Source organism: Tyto alba, unplaced genomic scaffold (genome assembly GCF_018691265.1).
Source record: "Tyto alba isolate M040663 unplaced genomic scaffold, T.alba_DEE_v4.0 Super-Scaffold_8, whole genome shotgun sequence".
Classification (NCBI taxonomy): Eukaryota; Metazoa; Chordata; class Aves; order Strigiformes; family Tytonidae; genus Tyto; species Tyto alba.
The window spans coordinates 4490253-4516523 of record NW_024881329.1 but is presented as its reverse complement, the minus strand read 5'-3'; the positions used below and the strand labels follow the sequence as shown (position 1 = coordinate 4516523).

Here is a 26271-nt window from a genome sequence, read left to right as displayed (position 1 = left end):
GGGGAGGGATTCTGGATCGGGGGGTGTGGGGATAGGACAAGGGGTAACAGTTTTAAACTGAAAGAGGGTAGGTTTAGTTTCGATGTAATGAAGAAATTCTTGCCTGTGCAGGGGGTGAGGCGCTGGCCCAGGGTGACCAGAGCAGCTGTGGCTGCCCCCTCCCTGGAAGGGTTCAAGGCCAGGTTGGACGGGGCTGGGAGCCCCCTGGGCTGGGGGAAGGGGCTCTGCCCGGGGCAGGGGGGTGGGACTAGGTGATCTTTAAGGTCCCTTCTAACCCAAACCACTCTGTGATTCTATTCTATAATTCTAATTTGAGGGGTGGGGAGGACTGGGTATTCAGCCTCTTTCCATTCCCCCTAGAGAAAAGCCAAATTTGATTATGTTTAGTGGAACTTCAGGAGTAAAGAAAATGCCTGCTATCTCGTTATGTTTTTGCTCTTCTGTTCTTCTTTGTGCTCATTTCTGGGGAACCTATGCTGGGTCAAGTTCTAGATGTACTATACATAGCTGCCCTTAATGCATTATGTTCTTTCCTCCCCAAAAGAGGCCATGCTTACAGCTGCTATATTTTCTGTGTTCTCAACCAGGTACAAAAAAAAAATTACAGACAGGAGAAGAAAAGAGCTACCAAACAACTCTTCAGTGCTCTAAAGGATCCCAGTGTAGTGATCACAGCAGACTGGCTGAAGGTATTTAATACAGACTGTTGTTTCTGAGGATGTAGAAATAAATAAATGAGAAGTAGTTGTTGTGTCTGAGACTTATGCACTAACACTTTTTTGAGTGATGGAAGACTGAATAATTTTGAGTTGAAGTTGCTGTAAAGCCATACTTAAATAACTGCTATAAAAGTGGAGTTACGGGGAACATTTACTTTCCATCTTAACCTAACTCAGTCCATCTATTCCGTATCCTTAAGTAGCAACAAGGTCTCAAAAAGTGCACAGTACAAAGGGAGGTGATGTTTCTTTTTCCTTCTACCTCTCTGAAAGAGTCTGCTGGCCTCTTCCCATAGATGTGGTTTTGTACTGAAGAGGCAATTGACAGAATAACAGCCTGGAAATCGGCAGATACAGCTTCTTCTATTGACACTTGGATTTTGTGTTGTCACAGCACACGACGAGACATATTGGACCTGATGACAACTGTAATTTCTCCTTGTGCAAAGACTCAACTGGTGACAGCTTCTCATTGAAGTCCTGAAACTTTGTATGTGTCAAAATAAATCTGGATCAACATTGAGAGGTGTTACCTTTGAGCACTTTCCTCCTCATTTGGGGGCATTTAATCTTCTCAACTAATAGTGAATTGGTTGCCCCTTTTGTAATGGCAAAACTTAATTTCCAAACATTGCCAAACACATAACTGGTTTGGTTTGGTTTGGTTTAAAGTAACTTAGGGATTTCATGAAACAATACTATTGTGTTTGACCAGTGTGAAAAACCTGCAGCGTTGTTCTACAATCAGTATCAGAGGCCAGAAAAGTGAGATACGTGTAGTTTATTTGAGAAATTAGATTGGCAACAAAATGTTCCCGTAGTGTTTAGTGTTGATGGTTGACAAATATAGAGATCCTTTTTAAATACAAAATACCTGTTGCATGTTTGCTGTGTCTGGAAATTTCTGGTTCGGCAACAAATAGTGCTGGGCCACAAAACAGAACACTGACATAAGACTTAAGGTTTGGCCTATGTGCACTGAAAACAAGAAGACCTTAGGCAAAATCTAACCTTACTGAGAAACTTCCCCATTTTTAAAGCAGTTATCTTTAATATGTGCTATCAGATTTAATGTCTTCTATATGAGAGCGAGCATGCATTGAGCTTGACAGAGAAGTAAACCAACTGGAGAAGGTGCTTTTAAAAATGGGGTATTTGACAAAATCCATTAATAGCTCTATTCTGAAGAACACTATTAAAATGACTTATAACTTGAGGTAGACTAGCTATAACGTTTTTCTATGCAATGTTCTAATTGGCATGTCATCCATGATTATTAACAAATCACTCTCGGATGGGCTAGCAGTGATGGTTGCCTAAAAAATTAAGCAAGCTGCTAACACTAAGACAGTAATAAAAGTATGAAGCCCAGATTCTGATAGCCAGATTTACAAGGTCTGGGGTTTTGCTGGGAGATCCCTAAGGCTATTCAGATAATGCAGTATCTTTTCCTAAGGAAATGTATTGTAGTGTGGCCTTGGGAGAAACACATACCGGCAATACTGTATAAATACTGAATAAATGCTGTTTTTCTGTTAAGGAGCAACATAAACACAGATTTTGTTCTCTCCCTGCTTCCTTCCAGATTCGTGGGACTCTGAAGAGTTGGACCAAGCTGTGGTGTGTTCTGAAACCAGGAGTGCTGCTGATTTATAAGACGCCAAAGATTGGACAGTGGGTTGGGACAATCTTGCTCCATTCTTGTGAGCTGATTGAGAGACCCTCCAAAAAGGATGGCTTCTGTTTTAAACTTTTTCATCCTTTGGATCAATCAATCTGGGCTGTAAAGGTAACAATCCTGATAAGTTGAACAACCTCTTCTTGGACACCAAAGTGTCTGAGCACTAGTATTATCTAGTATTGATATTATCTAGATTTACAGTTATTCAGTTGCTGTTAGTGATGGTGAATTGACTGCATAAAAAGATTAAAGACACTGAAGCTTGGTCGTGATATGACATCAAAGTAACGTGGTGCATTGTGATTAGTTATACAAATGTGTCATTCTTGGGGTATAGATTCATGCACAGACTAAGGAAAGGGGAAACATGTTAGTGCAGGAAAAAAAGATCAATACCTAGAAGCTATATCAAGCTGTGGACTGCATCTTCAGAAAGAGATGAGGAGTAGATTCAGTTAACTGACTTCCCCAAAACAGGGACACACAAAGCACCAAATGCTTTACATAATACAGGAAGAGGGCTGGCAGAGTCACAAAAGAAAAAATTAATAATTTGTTTTTTCTAATGCCTCTGAGCCGCTGGTTTGTTTGCAATGGACATGGAACTCAGTGGTCTGCTCAAGCTTTGACTGTTCCACAGAAGTGTGACTTTGGATAGGTTGCCTTAATTTTCCCTTCTTTGAAATGGAAATAACAAGGTTTCCTCCACTTCACTTTGAGTTCTTCTTCAGACTGTTGTTACTCACAGGCTGAGACAGTCTTCCGTACACACAGTAGCTCATGCCGTGACCTCTGGATCTCCCTGTAATGCAAAAGATTAATAGTTTCTCACACTTCTTAAAATAACTCCCTGCAAATTTTAGAGAGCTGCATTTCTTTTTCTTCTTTCCTTTAAGAATAGGCAAAAAGAAAAAAAATGCCTAATGCTTATGGGCACAGAGGAAGACCCTGGTATCTCCTGGGAGGCACTGAGAGCAACATCTGTTGGATACCCTGAAGACAAAACTTAAATGTTCTTGAACTGTTGTTTGCCCTTTAAAAACAGTGACTCAGCAGAGTTATTGCAGACATAAATTCTCTAGGAGACATCACCAGCGTAAGCAAGGGATTACAAGCTAGTGCCTTGCTGCAAGGTGGTCATCAGAATAAATCTACTTGGAAAGATTTATGCAAAAGTGATGAAGACATTTGCCATTGGCATCAGAAGGTCTAACAAAATGGAGGGGAAGCCCTGTGGGAGCAGATCAAGCCAGCTCACTCCTGCTCATCCCTGAAGCCAATTGTACAGTTTTAAACACAATGTAAAATCACTTTAAAAAGTCTTGCAATTTTCAATAAGGTGGGAGGAAAGAATTAAAATTAACCTCAACAACCAGGAGTAAGAGCTGCTGTTTTCTGACAGTAGCTCAGCTCTGATCTGTGCCTAGTTGCATTATTTTTGCTTGAAGTCACAAAGGTTTCATTGCTACCTTGCTGCTTATTCAGTTTTGAGAGTTTTGATGCTTTTTTAATTCAGAGTCCACCGACAAAAAAAATCCTCGTGACTTGACAGGTCATCTGAATTCTTCTGATAAGCACAGTCAGGAGAGGCAGTGAAAAAGTAGAATCAGAAGTGCAGTCAGGTTCTGAAAAGTAGTGTCGCTGACAGATTTGAAGTGTTGTGCTAGAATGTCCTTCCCTTGATATTAATCATCCAAAAGAAAGAGGAATTTTTATCAATATGTATATGTATTTGTGTATATGTATCTAATTCTTGTGTCTCTTGAGAAAATATGACATAATTAGGAATTAGTATGTTAAATATGAAGAGAATATATCTCTGAAATGTTTGTATGCTAGAAGGAGTCCCAAGAGATTTTAATTTTAAAGGCAATGTTCTAAGTCACTTGAGACAGATATTTAGAAAGCTACATTTGAGCTGCATAGTAGGCTATTTCTTGAAACTTGAGTTCAGCCTGGATTGTTATGTGTGATAGATGCTCAGCCACAAGGTGAACACCAAAATACACATCAAGAAAAAAATCTACCAGTGAACTGCTTGATGTCAAAGAAGCTGTCTGCACTCTGACAACAGTTTAAGGTTGAAACTGCTAAAAATACTTTTTCATTTTATGTCATTTCATGGCCTTCTTCTAAAGCAACTGGAGCAGAATTGACTGATCTAAATTGGTTATGTCTAACAGTGCAAAAGAAAGTCTATTTCTCATGAAATATAGATTAACCCAAGCTTAAGCAAAAGCTCAATTTACCCTCCATCACGATAGAAATAAGATCTGGCTAAACAACTTTCATTTCTGTCTAAAATGGCTTGTGAAGTTTTCAAGGATTTTCCAACTAGAGTTGATGGTCCAGCTTTGACTCACATCAGTGGACTTGCAGCTAACTCTGGGTAATTAATGAGCACCTTTGTACATGTTGGCCTGGCTGCTCAGCAGATGTTTGGATCTAACTGTGAGGTTCAGCCCTGAGACAAACGTGTGGTTCAAGCACTACCCCAGGCATTTCTAATTGTGCTAGCCAATTGAATTTGGTGTGCAGGCATTTAACTTCAGTTAGAGTGGGATGAAATTTTGGGGTGCCTTTCAAATGGTAGGTAGGTAAGATGTAAGACCATTACTTGTAGTTGAAAGATAAATATGTGCATCAGGGAACTACACTTCCTATAAAGCTGTCCGGTGTCTAGAGTTATCTTAGAAGCATATCACTGAGGGGAGAAGAGAGTCTTTTATCCTACACTGTGTCTCCGGCTTTTCGAGAGTTTTAGCCTGAAACTCCTTCACAGTGCAAATGGATTAGACCTTTTCCCTATTTGCTCTGCCCAGGCTTTTATAAACCCAAGGCCAAAACCGTCAAGGTCTCAAAATCAGTCAGCAGCACAAGCAGCAGTAAGAAAAGCTTCCCCTGCACGCTCTGAATACTGCTGCAGGGACACTTTGTCCGTGGTGTGAAGGCAGGGAAGAGATTTTTTGCTGAGATGACTGCAGGAGTCTGGGGAATGCCAACCTAGTAATTAGTGTGAAGGGGTGGGTGTCTGTCCTCTTGCTTTGCAGAGGGAGTGTAGGGCTATCAGCTGGCAGGGTTTGCCCGGCTGTCCCAAAAAAATGTCCTGGAATAGTTCGTATTTCCCTTTGAGCTTGCTCAGAAACTAGCTGAACAGTGTGCTGTGGGAAAGCTTTTCTCGACTGCAGCTTGCTCTGACGTTTATTTAGAGTGCTAAGTGAGTTGGGGTCAGACCCACTGAATCTGGGAATATATATCATTTGAATTGTGTTGGTTTTAAGAACTTGGAGTCATTCCTTTAAAGAAAAAAGTTCTAGTAAGGGGCTTGTGCTGCTGCTTTTACAGTTGTTTCTTCTACTCCATAATACAACACAGTTAGTTTCATCTTCGTCTTTATAGTTATCTACAGTACTGTTAATGAAAGGGATTTTTTCCCCCTTTGTTTTATGACTCTCCAAGACTAGATGTCTTGTCATACCATCTAAAACATTTTTCAAAGCCTAATCAATCTCTGTTTGATAATGCCTCTCAAATCAAATGTAAAGACAGGAATGATCTGAAGATGATCTTTTCTTAGTTGTACTGTCTAAAGGCTGCAGCTGAGCTCCAGGCGCTAGTGTAGCAGGGATAGTACTTTTAGTGAGAGATGGTCATTGTCTGGGGGGTCTTAGACTCTAGACAGGCATGATGCTCAAAGGCCGGGAGACAGAAAGCATCATTATCTCTGTGCAGATACAGAATCTCTTTTACTCTGTGGATGTGTTGACTTTATTTTTATGACCTCCTCTCTTTTCTTCTTCTCATCTTTCTGTGGGAAACAGCCCCCTCCATGTATGAGCATGCCTTACGATTGAATACGTTTCCTTGACAGAGTGACCTGGCTGCTCCTTGTATTTATCTAAATGTCTGTTAAAACCTCGTGTTATTCATTCTTTCCCTTCTCCCCCTCTTTTTTAATAACGGTTCTTTGGATCTGTGCTATATGGTTGTGGGTTTTTTCCTCCAAGAGAGCAAATATCAACCTCTGCACTGAAAACACAAGTAATGGTGTTATCCACTGTTCTCAAACACCCTGTTCAGCTACAAGGTACTGAAAGCAAAAATGCCATTGGGAATGATGCCTGATTGTATTAATGTCACTAATAATGTCTTAAGCTTCTCTGCTCTGCTTTGCTAATCAAATCTCAACTTTGCCAGACCTGACTATTAAGCCTTTAAAGAGTCTTAATTTTGTGAACCTCTTGTGGGAGATGGGAGAAGAAGTGAGTAACAAGGATCCCAATTTCTCCTGGCAGCAGAATAACACCACAGATGTGAAGACAAGAAGGTAGACTGGAGACTGTTATCTTCCCAGTACTGCATCTCTGTGGTGTACACTCAGATACAATTTGATGCTCTTCCTATGCTTGCATTCTTCATTCTTTCCAAATTTTGGTTTCCTGAGTGGAACTCAAAAACGAAAATCCTGATAAAACCACCATATGGGATACTATAAAGGCCTGTGTAAAGGAGGAGAGTCATACTTAAACTGCAAAAAATTGCCTACAGATTTTCAGCATTCTGTGATATTCTCTAGAACCTCAAGTAAATCTGTGATTGAGCATCCTGGAGAAAACTGCTTGTTCCACCCTGCAGTTGGTATAGTGGTCATGCGAGTATCGGTGATGTTTTCTGCTCTGCATTTATTTTTGACATGATGTCTGTATATTTGAAAAAGGATCTGCTTTCGTGTTGTTACACAGTGAGAAAGTGTTGTTACGAAGTGGGTCACTTGGGAAATGCAAGGGAGGAGAAGAGACTCCTATTTGTTTTAGTCAGGTTGTGGCACAAAGTCCATACCATGGAGAGTGTGAAGCTGTGCCCTCTGGGTACAGGGGCTGCTTTTTCTAAGCAGCTTCTGGAGCTCAAGAAAGGAGAAAACAGGAAGGAGATCCAGGTGTGAGCCTGTGGTTCTGCTCCAAGTGCCAAATCCAAGATGGACTCAGCCTCCCTGGGAATCATTTCTGGAGGATCATGCTGAAGGGATTGTGGCAGGATGTTTACAAGACGCTATAATCTTTTTTGTCACAGCTCCTAAACTAAAGGCAACATAACCAAGGAAAGCCTGTTTTTGTTGAACCCTGAAGTGGCCGGCTCCCCAGGCACCACAGCATAAAGGTTCTCAAAGGGTCTGGATGTAGAGGTGAAGGGCTGCAGCCCAGCAGCACGTACCCATGCTGGGGGACCTTTGGTCCTCAGTCCGTGGTTTTCCCTGTCTCTTCCTTTCCCACAGATGGGTTTGCAGGATGGAGTTTCCCCTTTGTTTCCATCCAGAAAAGCTGCCATTGCCTCCCTGCTAGAGGCACTCACAGCACAAGGTGTGGGCTCTGCCGTTTTTATGGTGACACGTAAAGGGTGTTTCACTGCTAGTGTGTCAGGCTCTAGGCAGGCTTGACGTGCACCGCAGGGAACATTCCATTCAGGTGTTGCACAAAGAAGGCTAATAGCAAATATTTGACTGGGTTTTGTCCCAATCGACAGGAATGAGATTCTTCAATTCCTGAAGATCTGAATAAACAAAGTAGGTTTTGGGCTGAGCACAGGTTAGACCAAGCCCCATTTATGCCAGAGCTCATTACTGCTTTGGAACCGCAGCAGCAATATCGTGATTACTAATGAGTCTCTCTAAATTACTCCATCTGCTCCTTCCTTCTTTCCTATCACAGACATATACGCTCTGCCCAAGAAAAGTAGAAGGATGTTGAACGGTCCATTGCATCTTCCATGCCTTATGTCTTTTTATCTGTGTGTATTTCCAGGGCCCAAAGGGAGAAAATGTTGGTTCGATCACTCAGCCTCTTCCCAGCAGCTACTTGATTTTCAGAGCAGCCTCCGAATCGGATGGTAAGTTTTGGTCTTTGTTTGCTTTCTCCAGATTGCATACTCTGTGCTAATTAAGAAAATAGGTTGATGCAAACCCAATTGGTATGTAAAGGCAAAAATGGTGGCTCACCCAGCTTGAGATGCCATTTGTCAGCAATGGTCAGAAATAGGTCAAGCAGACTACAGGCACATTTCATATTCCTCACCTTTATGGCTATGTGTTTGGAAGAAGGACCTAGGCTTATAGCTGGGGAAAACACTCTAAGTCAGTATATACTAAAGGACGAAAGGAGTTGATCCCAAAATTGAGATGAGAGCAGGACTTGATTGTTTCCTCAGTTCAGCAGAGACTTGAGTGGGCTATCTGCCTATGTCTGGCACTAGGTGGGGATCTGCTGGAGGGAAATGACATAGTAATATTGAAGAAATGTGATAGGTGTCTCTCAACCACCAGAAATTTCCTGTAAACTGGCTGTACCATGGTTTACAGTATAGCAGGCCCAGATGCTGGTGACTCCACATGTAAAATTTCTGGGAATTCACAAAATTATGGAAGGTAAATTTAGGTCAATGTATAACAGGCATGCCAGCTTGCTATGTGAAAATCTCTATAAGTTGTTTTAGAGGACCTAAAATATCAGTGATTTATAAGTAGATAAGAAGATTAAAAACATGTTTTCATTCCATTTGACCTTCAGACTACTGTAATTTTTTTTTTTTGCATAGCAAATTAACCCGGGCTGTTCATTTTAGGGATATTTTTCATCTGTGCCACCAGGGGTGCTCATGTAGCCCATGTGCTCTTTTGGGTCTCATCTAGAGTAACTTTAAGGACACGGGATTTTTATGGAGCACAGTGGGCTTTGAAAGCAGTGTCCTTCTGCTCCAGTGATTAAATTTTATGTATTCCCAGAGGCTGGAAATGGGACAATACCAAATGTGCCCATGATATGGTACTTGGAGTAGGAGGAAACCTTCTTTCATTACAGACTTGGCATGCAGTTTTTCCTACTACTGTGCAAAGAGGGCTGCTCATAGTGAGGATACCATCTCGACACTGAAGCTGCGTGTAGCTGCCAATGTAGTGAAATTATAGGAAAATAAGTGGAACTTGTATAAAGCTGTAGAAGCACATCTATTTCTTTGAATATTATGCTTTTGTAGCTTATGGAACAGTACAGCTGATTTGTGTAAAGGAATATAGGATTCCAACCTGGCTCCAAATATCACCTGTCTAGAAAGGGAAAGATTGATACAGTAGTCTCTTGGGGAAAAAAAAAAGTGCTGCTGGGGTAGAGCTGCTAAATTCCAGGCATTTCAAACCCTGGTTATACAGACAGCCCACAGAATAGATATATGGAACTGTCCCACACAGTTCTTAGGCAACCACATAGCTCCAACAACTGTCTGTCAATCCAGGTTTTCTAAAGTATTTCCTCAGAGATCCATGTAACTTGTCTTTCCATCAACTTAATTAGAAAACGCGCAAAGGGTCCTGTGTGGTCACTGTGTGTGTTCAAGACAAATTGCTGTCTCATAAAGTATTTTTTTTCTGGCATTTCAGCTATCTTCTAAATGAAAACTTCCATTCTGGTAAAAACCTAATGATTAAACCTTAAAGCCAGCCGGGCAAAGAGACCTGTGCCTGAACTTGAGCTCTCTTTTTATGATGACTGCCATAGGCCAGTTATGTGGAGTAGAATAACTTTCAATTTGTTCTAACTAACCTTACCCATAAAGGCTCCCAAGCTAGCAATAGCTCTCAGGAGATCATCAGAGGTAAGACTTTTCTAGCTGTGATCTCTCTGTCTGGGTCATACACCACATGCTGAAAAAGCACAAAAGGGACCATATCTGGCACATGAGAATTTTCAATATTTAAATGCCTGTGGGAAGCTTTCTGCCTAGTGAATTACTACATGTCTCTGGTGTCATAAGAACTTAAAATAGTGAGTTACTGGAACGTATTTTTAAAGCCAAGATACTGGCCAAGATTCTTGGGAAGCACGCAGAGACCAGGCAGATCAAAGTAGGGTTACTTTAGGATTTAGTATGATTTTCCTTTACTTTGCTGATTCTCTACAGCAGGGTCTTAAGATTAGATGGAAAGCTAATATGATCAAGAGGAGGAGGAAGAACTGAGATACCTCTCAATCAAATATTGCAAATGTGTACATAGAAAATAACTAGGGCCTTTGATTAAAGATGAAATAATACATGCTCTTGAACAACACTAGCAGTGCCCTAGAGCCACCTGCCTACATTATGCCTTGTAGAGCCTGAGAGTCTGAGGAGGTGACCATGACAGCCATCACAAAGTGAAGCTTGGGGATCTGTCCATTTAGCAGTGGACTTCACAAAAAAAAAAAAAAAAAATAGGTATAGTATTGCACCAGAAATACTAGCATGAAAATTGCTGTAATTGTCAACTGAATGAGAGTATTTGACTTCACAAGTGGGGTCAGTGAGCTGTTAGAAGCGGCTGTACGTTGTGCAGGAAGGGAAGGATGTGAATCTGCAGACAAGAAGGGAGAACAGCTCGTACACTCAGGCTAGCCTCCCTCCTGAACACAAGGACTGTCCTGGCATGGCGACTGTGCTGTGCTCCCGTTTGTTAGTTAGCCTTCGTGGGGGCAGTTGGGGGGTATCCGCTCCACTGAGCGGTGTAGATGTGCTGACAAATGGCCAAGCAACATGGGTGTCACAGTCGGAGGTGAGTGACTTGGAAATGGTATTAATATCAGTAGGTGGTATAAAACATATGCAGACAGGGACACAAGGGATAGAAACTGATACATTTAAAGAAATCTGTATAAACTGCAGCAAATTAAGGCTTGTACTTTGCAATTAATAATTTGATTTTAAGCCCAGAAGACACTACTGAAATGTTATATAGCTTTACCTGTCATAAAGAGGCATCTCCAAGAGGGTGCACCTGAGTTTGTTTCATGTCTTTAACACACTGGACAAACACAGAGGATGCAGTTATGGTCAAGAGAGACAAGAGATTAAGGTAAAATGAGCTAAGCTAGCTGACACAAATGGGGCAGGTGGAATCTGTTCCCTTGCATAATGTAAGCGTATGTTTGTACTACGTTCACATCTCCTTCGTGGATGCAATATTGTGTGAATCTGCAGCATCTCTGAGGAGGTGTCCTGACCATGTTCTTCTTAACAGAGTCTCCCATGTTAGTAGTAGAAAATGAACCACAGAGCATTTGGCAAATTTAACAGTAATTCATGGAGGCCTCAGACTTGCTGGGGAATATTGAGTTGAAGCATATGTTAGATGCTGCAATCCAGTTCTGCTATCCAGGCAACTATATAATGATCAGCAACTACATGGCCTACTTTTTCTCTCAGCATTTCAGAATCCCTTCTTTCCCCTCTGCTGTACCATCTGTGATATCCTGTTTGTAGGATTTAAGGTCCTGACTTCTGGACAGCCTGCAGAACCACTGCCAAGCTACTGTAGATTTCACATTTCCAGACTGCAGCAGCTTTGTGATGTGTTTTAAAGACGTCTGGAAGGTCATGTCAGCCTACAGGGCTCAACCTGTACCGACACAGGGTCTGTCTTTCTTACCAGTTTCAGAAAAGAAAATTGCTTTTTCCAAACCGGTGACTGTGTATGCATTTCAGGTTTATGCTGATGAGTGGTTTAGGATTAGTAGTTTAAAACTGTTCCAAGCTTCCTGCCAAGACCATGCTGGGGCTGCCCCTGAGATCTCCAAACCGGTGCCCCAGACCTCCTGAGCATTTTGAGTCACCTGCATAAATCTCATAGTGCAGATCTCCACCTTGCCACAGGCACTGCCACCAAAGGGGGGTTACTAGGGGAATTCAAAGTGGCAGATTACCAAGGGTTAAAGGCTTTACAGTGGAACTGTAAACCACACTTACATTTTGTTCCCTGTGTCTGTCCTCTCCCTCAGGCATGCTTTGGGTAGTCCCCATTGCCTGATGTGGATAGAGTTGTGCAGAAACCCCGATGGTCTGGCTTACAGTGGTGGTGTTTCTTTGCTAGGCGTCTGGCCCTTCCCCCAAATTGATGCTCTGATCTGGGGAGGAAATTAGATTATTGAGATCAGGGTCATGCACAGAAGCAATGAACCAGGAGGAAGATTTCAGTTTGAAACCAAGTTCATGATGAAACATATCACTGGGTCCTGGCAGTACTGGAAAAAAAATAGAAGTTAACTTCTTAGCTTTATGTCTGCCCTTCATATTCCTTAGACCTTTCACAGCAGTTTAAAATCTGAGCATTTGCAACCAGACTTCATGTAGCTTGGTGCATAAATTGCACCTGCAGTTAATTGAGAGATCGCATCCTTGCATCTTGACAGCCGAAGTGTAAGAAATCATGCATGCAGGCACCCAAGTGGCACAGCAAAATAAGCAGTCAGCTGAATACGATGACCTTAATGTGCACTGACTGAACAAAATCAGCCTCTTCCTCATCATTCATGATTTGTGTGCACTTGAGTAAGAATTCATCGTTTCCAGGTGACAGCCTACTTCAGGTTGATTTTTAAAAGCATCTGTCTTGTAAGTGTGAGGCATGAGGCCAAAAGCTGGATGGCTTTAATAATTCAAGAAGAATAATACTCCCTTAGTGATGCCTCTCTGGAGGAATGTATGGTTACTAGGTGTTAGGCTTTTGAAGTTATAATTGGCAAGAGATTCACCCCAGCTGTTCTGTAGCTGCAGGAATGCAAAAGAAGAAAGTATAATCCCAGGCTGAGATTTCAGTGTGCAGCAATGGGATTCCACCTCGAGCAGGTTTTTGTTATTGGTGAGTGCTGAGAGAACACTGGCTGGCTCCTCTGTGGTCAAATATTGCAAAATGTGGCAGACAGACTTGGCATGTCAGATTATGGGTTGTTCTAGGTGAATGATGGTGACTATAAAGAATTTAAAAGCTGAATAGCTTAATGTTTTCAATACTGCCTGGTTTGTTTTGTTTTGTTTTGTTTTTTCTTTCTGTGGGATATTGCTGTAATTTTAGTTCTGTTCAAATACTAGGACAGACTCAAGATATTCCTTGAACTGAGCCTAGGTTAGCAGCATCAGCGACCTTCAGTTGTTTTGTTATTGTTTTGTTTTGTTTTTTCCCAAGTGGGAGAAGAAATGGTTTTTGTCATTTGGGTTTTAGTAGTTCCTTTTGCCTGTGAAAAAAAAAAAAAAAATGGTGTGAGCGCATGCTTGCTCCTGTTCAGCCTTCCAACCTCCAGGTTTCTGCATGGTTCCAGCAGTGCCGTGCGGAGCCGGGAAGCGTCCTGCAAGGAGCCGTAGGGATTCCCATTTGCACAGATGTACTGCAGGAGCCATCGCAAGGACCACAAGGTGCTTTTCCAGCCTGCTGATCCAAAAGGCCTAGAGAAGACATATGGAAGGTTTCAAAACATACGTAGGATGCATGTTCGGCTTTGTTTTTGTGAAGTCAAGGCAACACACGTCCTTTTTTAGCCTTCTTTTCTCCAAACCTTTCAATAGGGAAGGAACTTTGGAAAGCCAGCTGTGTTTAACTGTGTTTCAAAGAGTTTCCTATTTCAGATTGCCACTGATGACAGTTGTCATTTTACTGTAAACATTTAGCAGAGAAAAGGGATACATGCCTGCTCAGGGGAGACACCTCTGTTTCATTTTATTATCATTTTTTTTTTGCAGTGAGCACAGCTGAGTGATGTGCAGATGTGTTCCTCTGACATCCCACTTTCCTGGGATGTCTGTCACATGCCAAACACTGTGGTCACCGTTTGCTAAAGTGATGTAGAGAATGGATATTTAAAGCAATGATTGGTGCAAGGAGAGAGGCTGCTACAAAAGAGAGCAGGACCCCAAGCTAGCTCTAGCACACCGGTAGGACACCCACTTCTGGTGCTTTAGGAACAGCCGTGTCAAAGAGTCTCACGTTTTCCCCATTGTCCCCGGAGGGAGCCAAAGGTGACTGGGCAACCCACCCACTGACCAGTTCAGGTGCCAAAAGATGGATGATGTGGCCTCCTTGTGCTGGCTACCAGTATGAGTGGTCTAGTTGGACTTTGCACATCAAAGTTGGGGCTCCTCTCTGGGTGGGATGTCAACTCTACGGGAGTGTTATGTATGGATGGACTATTTTACTCTGCCTCTTTCATCCTTCCCCCTCTGCAGCCCAGGTGAGAGACAGAGCTCACTCTGCAAGCTCTCCCCCCTTGGAGGTCAGTGACAGATTATTAAATTCAGTGAAGAAGGGGTCGAGCTCAGAAATGACATTTGAAAGGGAATACTTAGTTCACAGATCCCAAGCAGAAGGAGGTAATGCAGGTGTTCTTGAGACAACATGATCCCTGCAGAAATTGTCCAAAAGTAATCACAGCAGTGGGTAGAGCAATATGTCATATGATATGAAAAGAGTTTAATAAGCCTCGGGGGAGATTCTGCCATAGGCTGACAAATATGCTCTTGGGTTTTCCTTCAGAATTTAAACATATGCTTGTTTTAAGCCACAATTTGTGGAAAATTGTAACTGATAACTGATTGCAATGTTTTACACTACAGCTTGAAAAACCTCAGACCTTCTGAAAGAATACCATTGTAATTCCTTCACAGGTCTTTTTCCCTTCCTTTATATGCATCATATTGGGCTGCCATTCCTCCCTGAAGGAACCCATGTTTTGCATCCTCCTCTGATCTAATTACCTTGCATACAAAAACACCTGACTCGAGTCAACCACTCAAAATTAGAAAATGTGAGAATGAAGGTAACCATGAAGCCTTCGTGCAGACTACCATGACTATCGATGACAGCCTTTAATTATGTGACCACATCCTTTTTTCCCCTTCTGCAGTTCCTGAGGGAGTGAGTAGACTTGTCAGCTAAGCAATTAAGTAATCCAAATGCTAGCGGTTTTGTATCATTTTCACAATAAAGAAGAATATTACTCAATAGCAAGATCACTCAAATGTAAAAACATTTCATGTAGGCCTTTAGCAAGGAAACAGGTTTATCTTGTGTGCAATCCCTGAAATTGAGAGGGTATAATTTTATGGTGTTATGCTGCAATTAACACACTGTTGACTTGCAGAGGATGTAACCTTTTCATTCGCAGAAAAAATCCCATATTTTACCTCTGGTTTTGTGGCATATATTTGTTTGGATTCACAGCACCACCTGATGGCTGAAGGCCCATTTCTTAGCTGGGGGATGCTGTGCATCCCTTGAATTCAATTTCTGTCGGACATGAAAGCAACAGTGTACACTGAGGCCATTTCTGTGTTCTTCAGAGCACAAGTAAAGCTGACTGCTAATACACAGCGAGTTCCTCTAAAGTTTGTGTCTCTGCCTTGGAATATTAAAATGTGTATATGTAGTTACTCATAACCCATTCCAGGGAGATATTGAAGGAGATAAAAAACCTAGAACTGTTACATATAATTTTCCTCTGGTAATGTGGTAGACCCCTGGTGTGGTTTAACCCCAGCCAGCAGCTCAGCCCCACGCAGCCGCTTGCTCACTCCTCCCTGGTGGGATCGGGAAGAGACTCAGAAGGGTAAAAGTGAAAAAACTTGTGGGTTTAATAGGTAAAGCAAAAGCCGTGCACACAAGCAAAGCAGCAGAAGGGATCCCTTCCCCTCTCGCCGTGGCAGGCAGGCTCAGCCCTCCCCAGCCCAGCCGGGCTCCAGCACGCCTAACGGTGACTGGGGCAGACAAACGCCGTCGCTGCGAACGTCCCCCCCTTCCTCCTTCCTCCCCCAGCCCTGGACCCTGAGCACGGCACCGTACGGCCTGGGGTGTCCCTGCTGTGCCCCCCCAGCTCCTCGTGCCCCCCAAACACTCGCTGCTGGGGTGGGGTGAGGAGCAGGAAAGGCCTCGGCTCTGTGTGAGCCGGCTCAGCAGCAACGAGACCATCCCGGTGTTCTCACCACTGTTTCCAGCACAAATCCCAACCACAGCCCCATACTAGCTACTGTGGAGAAAATTAACTCCACCCCAGCCAAAACCAGCACTTCTCAAACCCTTATTCCATAACATTTATGTCATGCTCAGGTCCCACACTATCCAATACAACCTCATTACCTACCACCGCCCTTCTCATCCTTTAATATAATACACAGATATCATTCCCCTAGTCTATGGACCACCTGTGTAAAATGTTTTTAAAGTGTCCAGAAAATCCCAAATTACAATGTTTTAAAGGTATTTCCATTACAGTCTCCACCCCTAGTCCCTTTGGACCAGACCATCGGGTTTACCGTTGCAATGAATTCCTCCCCGTACTCCTACTCTGGCTCAGACTTATCCCCGGACTGCAGTCCCTTGGGGGTGTACCTGCCCCAAGTGAAGCCTTCTCTGTTGGCCCCAGTCTCTCCAGGGCTGTACCTGCTGTGGCACAGACTTATCCACAGCCACAGTTGCTTTGAGGTGTGTGTGTTCCAGCGTGGCCTTCTCCGTGAGCCACAATGCCTCCGGAGATGTACCTGCTCCAGCGTGGCCTCACCCATGGCTGCACCTGCTCAGTCATGGGCTTATCCCTGGCCACACGCTTTGGGGGGCTCCAGCGTGACCTCGCGCACAGCCGCTGATGCTCTGAGGGGCACCTGCTGCAGCAAGGACTTATCTGCAGCCACAGCTGCTTTGAGGTGTACCTTCTGCAGCGTGGGCTTATCCCTGGGCTACAATCCCTTCAGAGGTGTATCTGCTGCAGTATAGACATAACCGCAGCCACAGACACTTTGGGATGTCCCTGCTCTGCCGTGGGCTTATCCATGGCCACAGAAACTTCGGGGTGTCCTGCTCCTGTGTGGACTCATGCACGAGTCACAGTCCCTTTGATTCGAGTTCTCACTGGAGTTCCAACCTGTTCAGTGCAGCAGCACAGGAACAGCAGCGATGCCCCGGCCATCGGCCAGCTCTGGGCATAACTCTTGCTGTGACCAGAATGAGCCCAGGCACATGAGGGTCAGAGGATCAGCAGCAAAGCAGAGCACAGCGAGCGGCGAAAGCAAAATGCAGCCGCTAATGAGCACTGGTCTCTAATATACAGGGAGGCAAGCAAGGCCCATGGCAAGCACAGGAGCCTGCCGGCGAATAGCTGACAGCAATAACAGCTATAAATTCAATCTAGCACATTCCAATCAAACCTGTCATTTTCTCAGAGCCTTCGAGCACCACACTGGCACCAAAAAGGACTGGCGTGGTTTAACCCCAGCCGGCAGCTCGGTCGTTTCCCCCAGTGGGATGGAGGAGGGAATTGGAAGAGTAAAAGTGAGAAAACTTGTAGGTTGAAATAAGGACAGCTCAATAGGTAAAGCAAAAGCCGTGCACACAAGCAAAGCAGCAGAAGGGATCCCTTCCCCTCTCGCCGTGGCAGGCAGGCTCAGCCCTCCCCAGCCCAGCCGGGCTCCAGCACGCCTAACGGTGACTGGGGCAGACAAACGCCGTCGCTGCGAACGTCCCCCCCTTCCTCCTTCCTCCCCCAGCCCTGGACCCTGAGCACGGCACCGTACGGCCTGGGGTGTCCCTGCTGTGCCCCCCCAGCTCCTCGTGCCCCCCAAACACTCGCTGCTGGGGTGGGGTGAGGGGCAGGAAAGGCCTCGGCTCTGTGTGAGCCGGCTCGGCAGCAACGAGACCATCCCGGTGTTCTCACCACTGTTTCCAGCACAAATCCCAACCACAGCCCCATACTAGCTACTGTGGAGAAAATTAACTCCACCCCAGCCAAAACCAGCACAAGCCCGAAGATCTGACCAAGCCTGCAGCTCATGTTAGTACCAGTGGTGGTGGGTGGGCAGGAGGGCTGCCGGTGGGGTCGCAGCCAGCATGGCCTGCTCTGCCTGCAGCCCCAGGGGGGCTGGGCTGCAGGGCCACCCCGTAAGGGAGATTGCTGAGGGAGACTTTGGGGTCACCCTTGCCACCCTTGTTAGAAAGCATAAATGTAGCTGTAGGGTGTTGCTGTAACCATCATAAGATAATGTCTGTACGGGAGTGCTGCAGGGTGCTGAGAGCTGACCTCCGTTACATTTGTAGCATGCTGCTACAATTCAAACTGCTTATAAAAGCACCTGATTTTACAAGCCCATTGAATATAAAAATATCTTGACATATGCAGTATTTCCAAATGTCAAGTCAGGCCATCCTCTTTCTGCAGAACTGGAAAAGAAAAGCAAAGGTAAAGAGAGAGGAAACTCAACGGAGGTGAGCCTAAGCAGGAGTGGGCTCCCCTGCATGGCATAGCCTGAAAGAGGCTTTTCATCTTGGTGGATGTGGGGCAGAGGGGACATGTGGGAGGCAGTGGATATGTGCCCAGCACGGCCATTAGCTCTAATGGGTTATCCATGCAAATCCTCCACATGGCAAGAAGGGAATAAATCTCTGCGTGTAAAGCCTTAATGCAAGAATATTTGTTAAATACAAAATAGTGTGAAATCAATTCCAACAGCCTTCAACCTTCCTAATCTTTTATTAACGATTATGTGTGATTTTAATATTAAATCATTAGCTGATGCTGAAGGAATTTATGGGATTAAATTAGAATAAAAATCTGGCCTCTGCGGTGTTTGTGGCTCAATGTTGAAGTGCAATTCTTCAAAGTTTTGGGGTATTTTTTTCTCTCTTTTATTGATTGCAGTTCCCTATCAAAGCAAGCACTGAGAGCTACTCAAATTTATAAACATGTCTTTGTATACATATGATCTGGATTTTTTTTTTTAAACTCTTGTTGATATTCTTATAGAGCCAAATTCTGGTCATATCGAAGTAGGTTGGAATTCTGCCCAAGAGAACAGCAGGATCCCAGTGAGATTTATGCATATGCGTAATGCTAAGTGTGTGAAAGAATTTAATGTAATGGAAGCATTTCCCAAATGGGACCTAGGAATGAATGTGGTCCAGGGAAAACCTGTTTGTAGCACTTGCCATTGCTAGAGCAAAATCCTTTTGTTTTCTTCACTGCCTCTTAAGCACACTTCTAATTATTGCAAAATATATTCTGAGGAGTGTAATGAAGAGCTCTGTTTTACATGCTTGAAATTAGAGAATAACTCCCTTGATACTTCAATTCTTGAATGTTCAGCCAATTTGCAGGTGTCCTGGCCTCATTAATGACTGCACTACAGAAGCAGACGATTTTCAGGTGCTTCCAAGAACATAGCGACTCCAGCGTTGCGGTGGCTAGGCTTTAACACGAACACACAGCTTTGTAGACTTGTATGGCTCATTGCAAAAGGAGCCAAGGGTCAGTTTGGATTCCTGTGCTTTTCATTTGCTGCCTGCCTGTGGGACCTATGCAGGCCTTCAGAAAATCCACTGAGGCTGTGCATAGGAGCTGGAGCTTGTCTCGTCTCTGTGCCATGCTTATAGTTCCTGGTATTTGCAAAGTAGACCCTTCAGGTAAAGATTTTTTGTGACCAGATAAGAAAAACTGATGTTCCACCCAGATTATCTGATGGACTGGGCAGGGAGAAGGGATGGAGAAAAGGGGAAAAAATACAGAGAGAGAGGAAAAGTAAACAGCCTGACAAGCAACTCCCTCTAGCCTTAATCACTCTGGCAAGTATTGATCATCCTGGCTCTTGTTTGGAGTGATTGTTATTGCAGCACCACGCTCTGCATGGGACCCCCATACTGGCTTGTAGTTCAGTGATCCCACACTAAGCAGGGGCCTCGGTATCTCCCCGATGTTGGGTAGTGGGTGTGGTGGGGATGCCACATGCTGAAAGTATTTTCAGGGTGTATCACTTGCAGACATGAGATTCTGGGTGGGTTGCAAGCACCGTACTTGTGCACATTTCCTGCATCTCGGCCAAAATCAGAAAGAGGCAAACGTGGATGTGAGCAGGTTGTGGGAAGAGATGCCCTTAGGGAAGGGGGAGTTGGAGTGAGCTTCCCACTGTATTACCCGTGCCGATGTATCACCTATGCAGCCACTAAACCACACCATTTCTGGCAAGATAACCTAGGGATTATGTATATGAAAAACAGATTACTGTACACCACAGTGACTTCCTGAATTATAACAAGCTTTATTCCCAGGCAAGAAGCTTTTGAGAAGCAAGGCATGAATTGTCTTATTTTCTCTCCTGTGCTTAAATAATTTCTCTTGTTTTCACAGGCCGATGCTGGCTGGATGCTTTGGAACTTGCCCTGCGTTGCTCCAGCCTCTTCCGGCTCAGTGCCTCCAAGCAGGGGAAGGATGGAGAAATGAATGGCTCGAGCGATTCTGCGCATGCGGGGCTCAACCACCTCTTGCACACAAGCACTATCTCAGACCAGGAGTTCTTCCAGTAAGATGGGGCTATCACTTCTGAGTGCACAGAGAGGTGTTGCATGGCTCGCACTTGGGCACTCTCTTAATTTTGTCATAATCTAGCCAGAGCCCACAAAGGAGACTTGCTTAAAAGCCACTCTGCATGTTCGTCTGCTGCATCCATCCCTAATACACTGGTTTAGTGCATATAGGGCTTGTTGTCACCTGGCACTTGAGCACACAGAGGGGGAACCTCAGCTGTGTTTGTGGGTACATAAACAATTTTCTTCTGTCCCCTGCTTGGGCCAAAATGCTGTCTGGAGATGTTGCCATGAAAAATGGCTTGGCTGAGTAAGGATTGCGGAATCTAGCTACTAGTCTAGACCCGCAGTTACACAGGCACAATAGCTAACAGTGTCTGTCTGTCGGCTAGCACATATGGCTCTGAGTCTGATTTATTTTTTAATAATGTGCTCTCTTTTCTAATAATACTATGTCACAGTCAACAGAGTGCACACACTGCATCCTTAGTTTTATAATTACTTTCTCTCTCTACAGGGGTTTTGAGTGGTTTCCAATTTCTTCCTTGATGCATCAGATGAATTTTTACATAAGGGAAAAAAGTCCCTACAGCCTTCTTTCTATTCATATTCCTAGTATTACTGCAGCATTTTGGAACAACTCACATCAAAGCTCTGTAAGCATTAAAAAAACCCCAGGTCCTATCTGTTGCTTATAGCTAAATAGCCAACCTCAGAAATCCCTCTGGTACAGACACTTGGCCCTTGGAGTGGGAACCGGGAGCTGTAGTGTCTATTTCTGGTTCTGCTGATACGAATTTGACTCTTAGGGCTCACAGCAACGTACCTTTGGTTACACAGTTTTTAGGGTAGCAATTCCTGCAGTCTGCGAAGATGATGCCTTACACAGTGGGATCTCACCTTGAAGTGGTTTTCTTAGGCTCTCTTATAACAACAGCAGGGATCTGAGTCCTCTTCAGAGTGTCAAGGTATCTCTGCTCCCATCAGACCAAAGGGGTGGCAGCATTTTGGTCTGCCCTTTGTTCTGAAAGGCTCTGGTATTGCCAGTGTGTGTTCTCCAGTCCTGCTGTTTGGGTTTTTAGCTAGAGTTTGAAGGGCTTTACTGAAGAGCAGTGGGAGAAGAGAAGGAAATCTAATGCGTTACCAGGGCATGTGCCCTAGTACTTGTGCAAATATTTCTGTCGTTCTTGGGCTTCTTCCATAATACTCTACTTTCTAATTTCTTTCTGCCTACGAGAGAGTCTCTTAGGACTGTGCTCACTGTGATAATGAATCCAGGAATGCAGTAGGCTTGTTTTTCAGCTGATGGATGTGTGTACAGAAATCCAATATTAAAATGGAGCCGATGGCACTGAGAACATTCAGGCAGACCCATGGCTACTGTAATGAAGTGCAGAAGATAGCGTTAATACTGTATTAAAGTAGTCCTTCAAAATATGATGCACAAATGATGCTTAAGTGATGCCTCTGTTTCACCTCTTAGTTATTCAACATTGAAAACTTTCTTGAATTATGGGCCTCAGCAGTGGCACACACGTCAGAGTTTTCAGCAGAACACGGTACTTACAATTGGAATTAGATTTTTCTGACAGACTCAGATTTTAGCTGGGTCTAGTTCAAGCTGGGTGTTCAGTGTCTGGTCGTCTTGACAATATGCTCTCCTTTCTGAGCCCTACGACTGGTTTTAATGTGTACCCAGACTTTGCCCAGTGCTTAAAATCCAGGGGAGTTTGATGCTTCTGGGATCAGGAGATAACTTGCTGTCGTCCGTGGAGGAATAAAGAATGTTTAAACAAGGGAGAATGCAAAACCAAAACTGTGCAAAGTGCTGAGCAAGGGGGTTTTGGTTTGCCACTGACAGTGGCTTCCTCACAGGGATTCAATCATTCTAATTAAATGCCTTCCCTACAGGGAATCTTACCAATTAAATTGGCACTCTGTTGTTAGGGGACCAGTTAATTACATTTAACTCTATATTCAAATTAGCCAAACTATTCTATCAAGAAAAGAAAAAGAGAAGGGAGATGATGGATATTATAGGGAGAACAAAACCCAAGGGAGTTGGCAAAGGTGAATCTTTCCTTGAGCCAAAGTTGCATTTGTCTGCTGGCTGCTTTGCTCCTTTCCTGCTGGGAAAGAAGTCAAGCTCATACAGTGATTTTAAAATCTGTGTCCTTAGCAGTAAATAGAAATGAGAGTGAGAGAACTGTGCAAGTGACTCAAAGGCTAAAGTACTGTGTAAATCTGTGATTTTAGACAAGAGGCCTTTAGGGCACCAGGCACTCTTCTTTTTAATATGAAGTTGTAGTTCTTGTTGCTTCTATGTCTTATCTTCAACAACCCCAGGAATCTGGCTTGTTTACTTGTTTGACAAGAGCCAAATGTTTGGGGTTTTTCTTTGTGTAGAAGAGCAGTATCAAACCTAAAGGAGTCACTGAGTGAAGTTTCCAGGAATGCCCCTAGAGAGTAAAGCACTGGTGTAAGACAGCTCCAATATGCTGAAACAGTAAATTAGTCTTGAAAAATGCTGTTATTCATGTTCATGGTGAAAATTCAGTGTTGACTTTTAGTATAGTCATTCCCACCCAGCTTTCAAAGCCTGGTCCAAATCCCATTGGAAGCCCCTGGGAAGCCTTTACATTGACTTTAGTTCAAACCCATGGTGTGGCTTTTGTTTTTAGCATATCATACATATTCAGTGATGATTCTCTTTGGAGGAATAGAAGAGCCTGGCTCCACTTCAACATCTCAGATTTGTTCCTTAGAATGAGGAGCATCTGGTTTCCCCTTGGTTCCCCAGAACATCTCCTTGGCTCTGGATGTGTTAAGTCTTGCCTTGTTTGTGGCTGGTGGGTAATCTCTGCACAGTTGAGTGGGATTTCATGTGAATTTAATTCCCTCTTGGTCTAAATCTGAAATCCTTAAGAAATAATGGGGAGGAGCAGAGGAAACTAAGAAAAGAATCATTTACTCCACTGAAACTTCAAATATTTCCCAAATGTGGGGCAGGTGACACTGAAAACCACTTGCTCTTCTTACAAATGTGAAATAGAAACAAGTACTACTTCTCAGCCATGAACCATAAGCCTTATAATGAACTGTTCTTTCAAGCACGTTTACCCTATGGAGAAAACTTTCAGTGGGTAAGGGAGCATAGCAACCACAAACACTCACATATGTAGCTGATCATTGAAAAACTAAGCAATGAATTATGTATTTAAATGATCAGCAACTAATAACTTCCTGGACCTACCATCCAGGAAGTATCTGTGCTGAGGAATCATAGGATAATCTCCCTAGGCAGCTCTCTTCTCACCCCTTTTCTCCTTTATTATCTTAAACTCGTGCATGTGCTATACTCTATGCTTCCAGTGTATTTGGTTATCAGTCATTACACTTGCTGGTTGCTAGCTAAAAAAAAAAGAAGTAACATCCTGGAACTAGAATGATGAAGACACGTAATGTCTAATAGGAAATTATTAGTGCTGGAGTATAGTGGTTATTGACTCTCTGATTTATGATCTTGCTTTTATTTTATAGTAAAACTGTAAATTAAAAAGCCTTGTAGTTAGTATATGTACACACGTAGATGTACACGCATACATACATATATATATATAAATGGAATTAAAAGAAAGATTTTCTAAAGGCACAGAAAGCTGTAGACGACACTTTCAAAAGAACTCTAGAAACTGAGCTTCTCCAGAAACTGAGCTGTGACTATCACAATGTGGCTTCCTTGGCATGTTAAAAATCATGAGCTTATTTCAGTGCATAGCTGGAAGTTGAGATCTCCTGTAAAGCTGATGCCAGTTCTGTGTTCTGACTCTTCTGCTGTTGTTTTTTTTTTATTTTTTAAATCTGGCTCTAACTAGCAATGCCTAATTATCTTTTAAAAACAAAACAAAACAAAACAAAACAAAACAAAACAAAACAAAACAAAACAAAACAAAACAAAACAAGGGAGAACAAGGGATGGGAACTTTCAGCATTAATCTATAATCAAAACTGGAACATGCCCAGAATGGCCTGAGAAAAGGTCCATCATGGAGGGACTTCAAGCTCAACAGAACATTCCCATGTACTGAGGAGAGAAATCTTGCTTTGAGAGGAATGGACTACAGAAGTTAACAAAACTCTTCAGGATCCAGGGCCCGTTTAGATTCTCTGAAACTCCTTGTATAGCTGGAAATATCTTCTTATTGCTCTCTCCGAGAGCAATTTTGTGAGAGGACTTGGGTAAGAAATTTTCCGAGGAAGGTCAAAGTGAGAAGGTCAGCACCTGAGAGCTAGGCTAGGCCATGAAATAGGTGATGGGTGTGCAAAAATAGGGAAAACTGACTCTCATGCTAAATATCACTTGGAAAAACAGGCATTTGGTGAATACTTTTCAGTGTCTGACCTCTGGCCCATCTAATCACGTTTGCCATCTGTCGTATGAACTGCATCTGCTTTTTCAGAGGGAGATGCTATAAGCTACTTGGGAGAGAATTTTTGGCTTTCTCCTCATTCTCTAAAGCCTGGATCACTGAGCATGAAGCTTGCTTCACCATGCACACTTTCCCTTGGATGCTGTTATCATCTGGGTGTTCTTACATGCAATTGTCCAGTCCATGTTTTCAGCTGAGTTCTTCCACACAACTTTGTCTGGGGGAAGCACATTCCCCAGGTTAGTCTGTGTGTGTGTGTGTGTGTGTGCGCGCATGTGTGTGAAAATACTTGATTCTAGTGATTTTTAAATTTGCCTTCTCTAGGCTGACTTAGGACCACCATCTGTTGAAATAAAGTAACACTAGTACTAAAAAGAAAATCCATCTCATAATGTCATCTTTTGCCAATATGCTACAATCCACTGATTTGTTTCTGTAAAGGGAAAAATCTCTCCTGATTGACACTTCAGTTCTCTAATCAGCAGTGTACAGTTGTTAGTGTGTGCTCTGTATCCCTCCAGCATGTGGGCTCCCATCCGGAGCCAGCGGCAATTCTGCATAAGGATGGGTAAGTGGAGCTCTGTGGCAGATTTTGCAAAGTGCAGTTTGGAAGGGAGAATTTTGATGGAAAATGTCTCACTGTTTTTGTGATAAAAATCGTGGTATTCAGGAGGTCAATGTCTTACACTCTCCTGGACTGCACACCCTATTTTGTGTCCTGGAGGGTGTTTTTACTTTATCTAAGAGGTCTTAAATAATCTGGCTTTGTAAATCAAATGGAAGCAAGTAATGAACTGTGTGTTGCAGTTTGAATGAATCAGCCCTGGAGAACCACCACCATTTGGAAAATGACGCTTTTTCGGACAAGTCCGAGAGAGACAACGTAGAAGAGTCAGAGAATGAAACTCATGAGAACAGCCGGAAGACAAATGAAAGCGAGAGCGATCAGTCAGAAATCCATGGAGAGGTCTCTTCAGGAAGGAAAGGGACGACTTACATTGAACAGATCTATGAGGAATTTGGGGAGGTAAAAGGAAAAAAAATTATTTTAATCACTGGCTGTTTCTGTTAAAATGTCTCAGTTCGTAGTATTGTCATTCAGCCTTTTAGATGCATGGCAGTTAAGAACCAGCTATGTGAGCTCCAATGTTTTACAGATAAAGCAGTGCACAGCTTTCTGCTAAATTATGTGGAATTACCATGTGCTCTAATAATTATGCATTATGAACAGCAGCTCCGCTACTGTGCTTTGGCATGCTTCCAGCACCAGTGATTGCTTTAACCAGTTATTGCATTAAAGAGCCGCATAGC

At 43.4% G+C, this 26271-nt stretch overlaps 1 protein-coding gene across 7 annotated transcripts in view; it reads left to right on the top strand.

The window, feature by feature from the left end:
• Positions 1 to 26271, top strand: part of OSBPL5 (oxysterol binding protein like 5) — a 145069-nt gene that overhangs the window by 96349 nt on the left and 22449 nt on the right. For all 7 annotated transcript variants that reach the window (XM_032984930.2, XM_042785323.1, XM_042785324.1 and 4 more), the window contains 5 exons: positions 588 to 689; positions 2305 to 2508; positions 8199 to 8283; positions 20355 to 20526; positions 25768 to 25987. In XM_032984930.2, coding sequence (XP_032840821.1) covers positions 588 to 689; positions 2305 to 2508; positions 8199 to 8283; positions 20355 to 20526; positions 25768 to 25987 — 783 coding nt within the window. The remainder of the gene's footprint in view (positions 1 to 587; positions 690 to 2304; positions 2509 to 8198; positions 8284 to 20354; positions 20527 to 25767; positions 25988 to 26271) is intronic.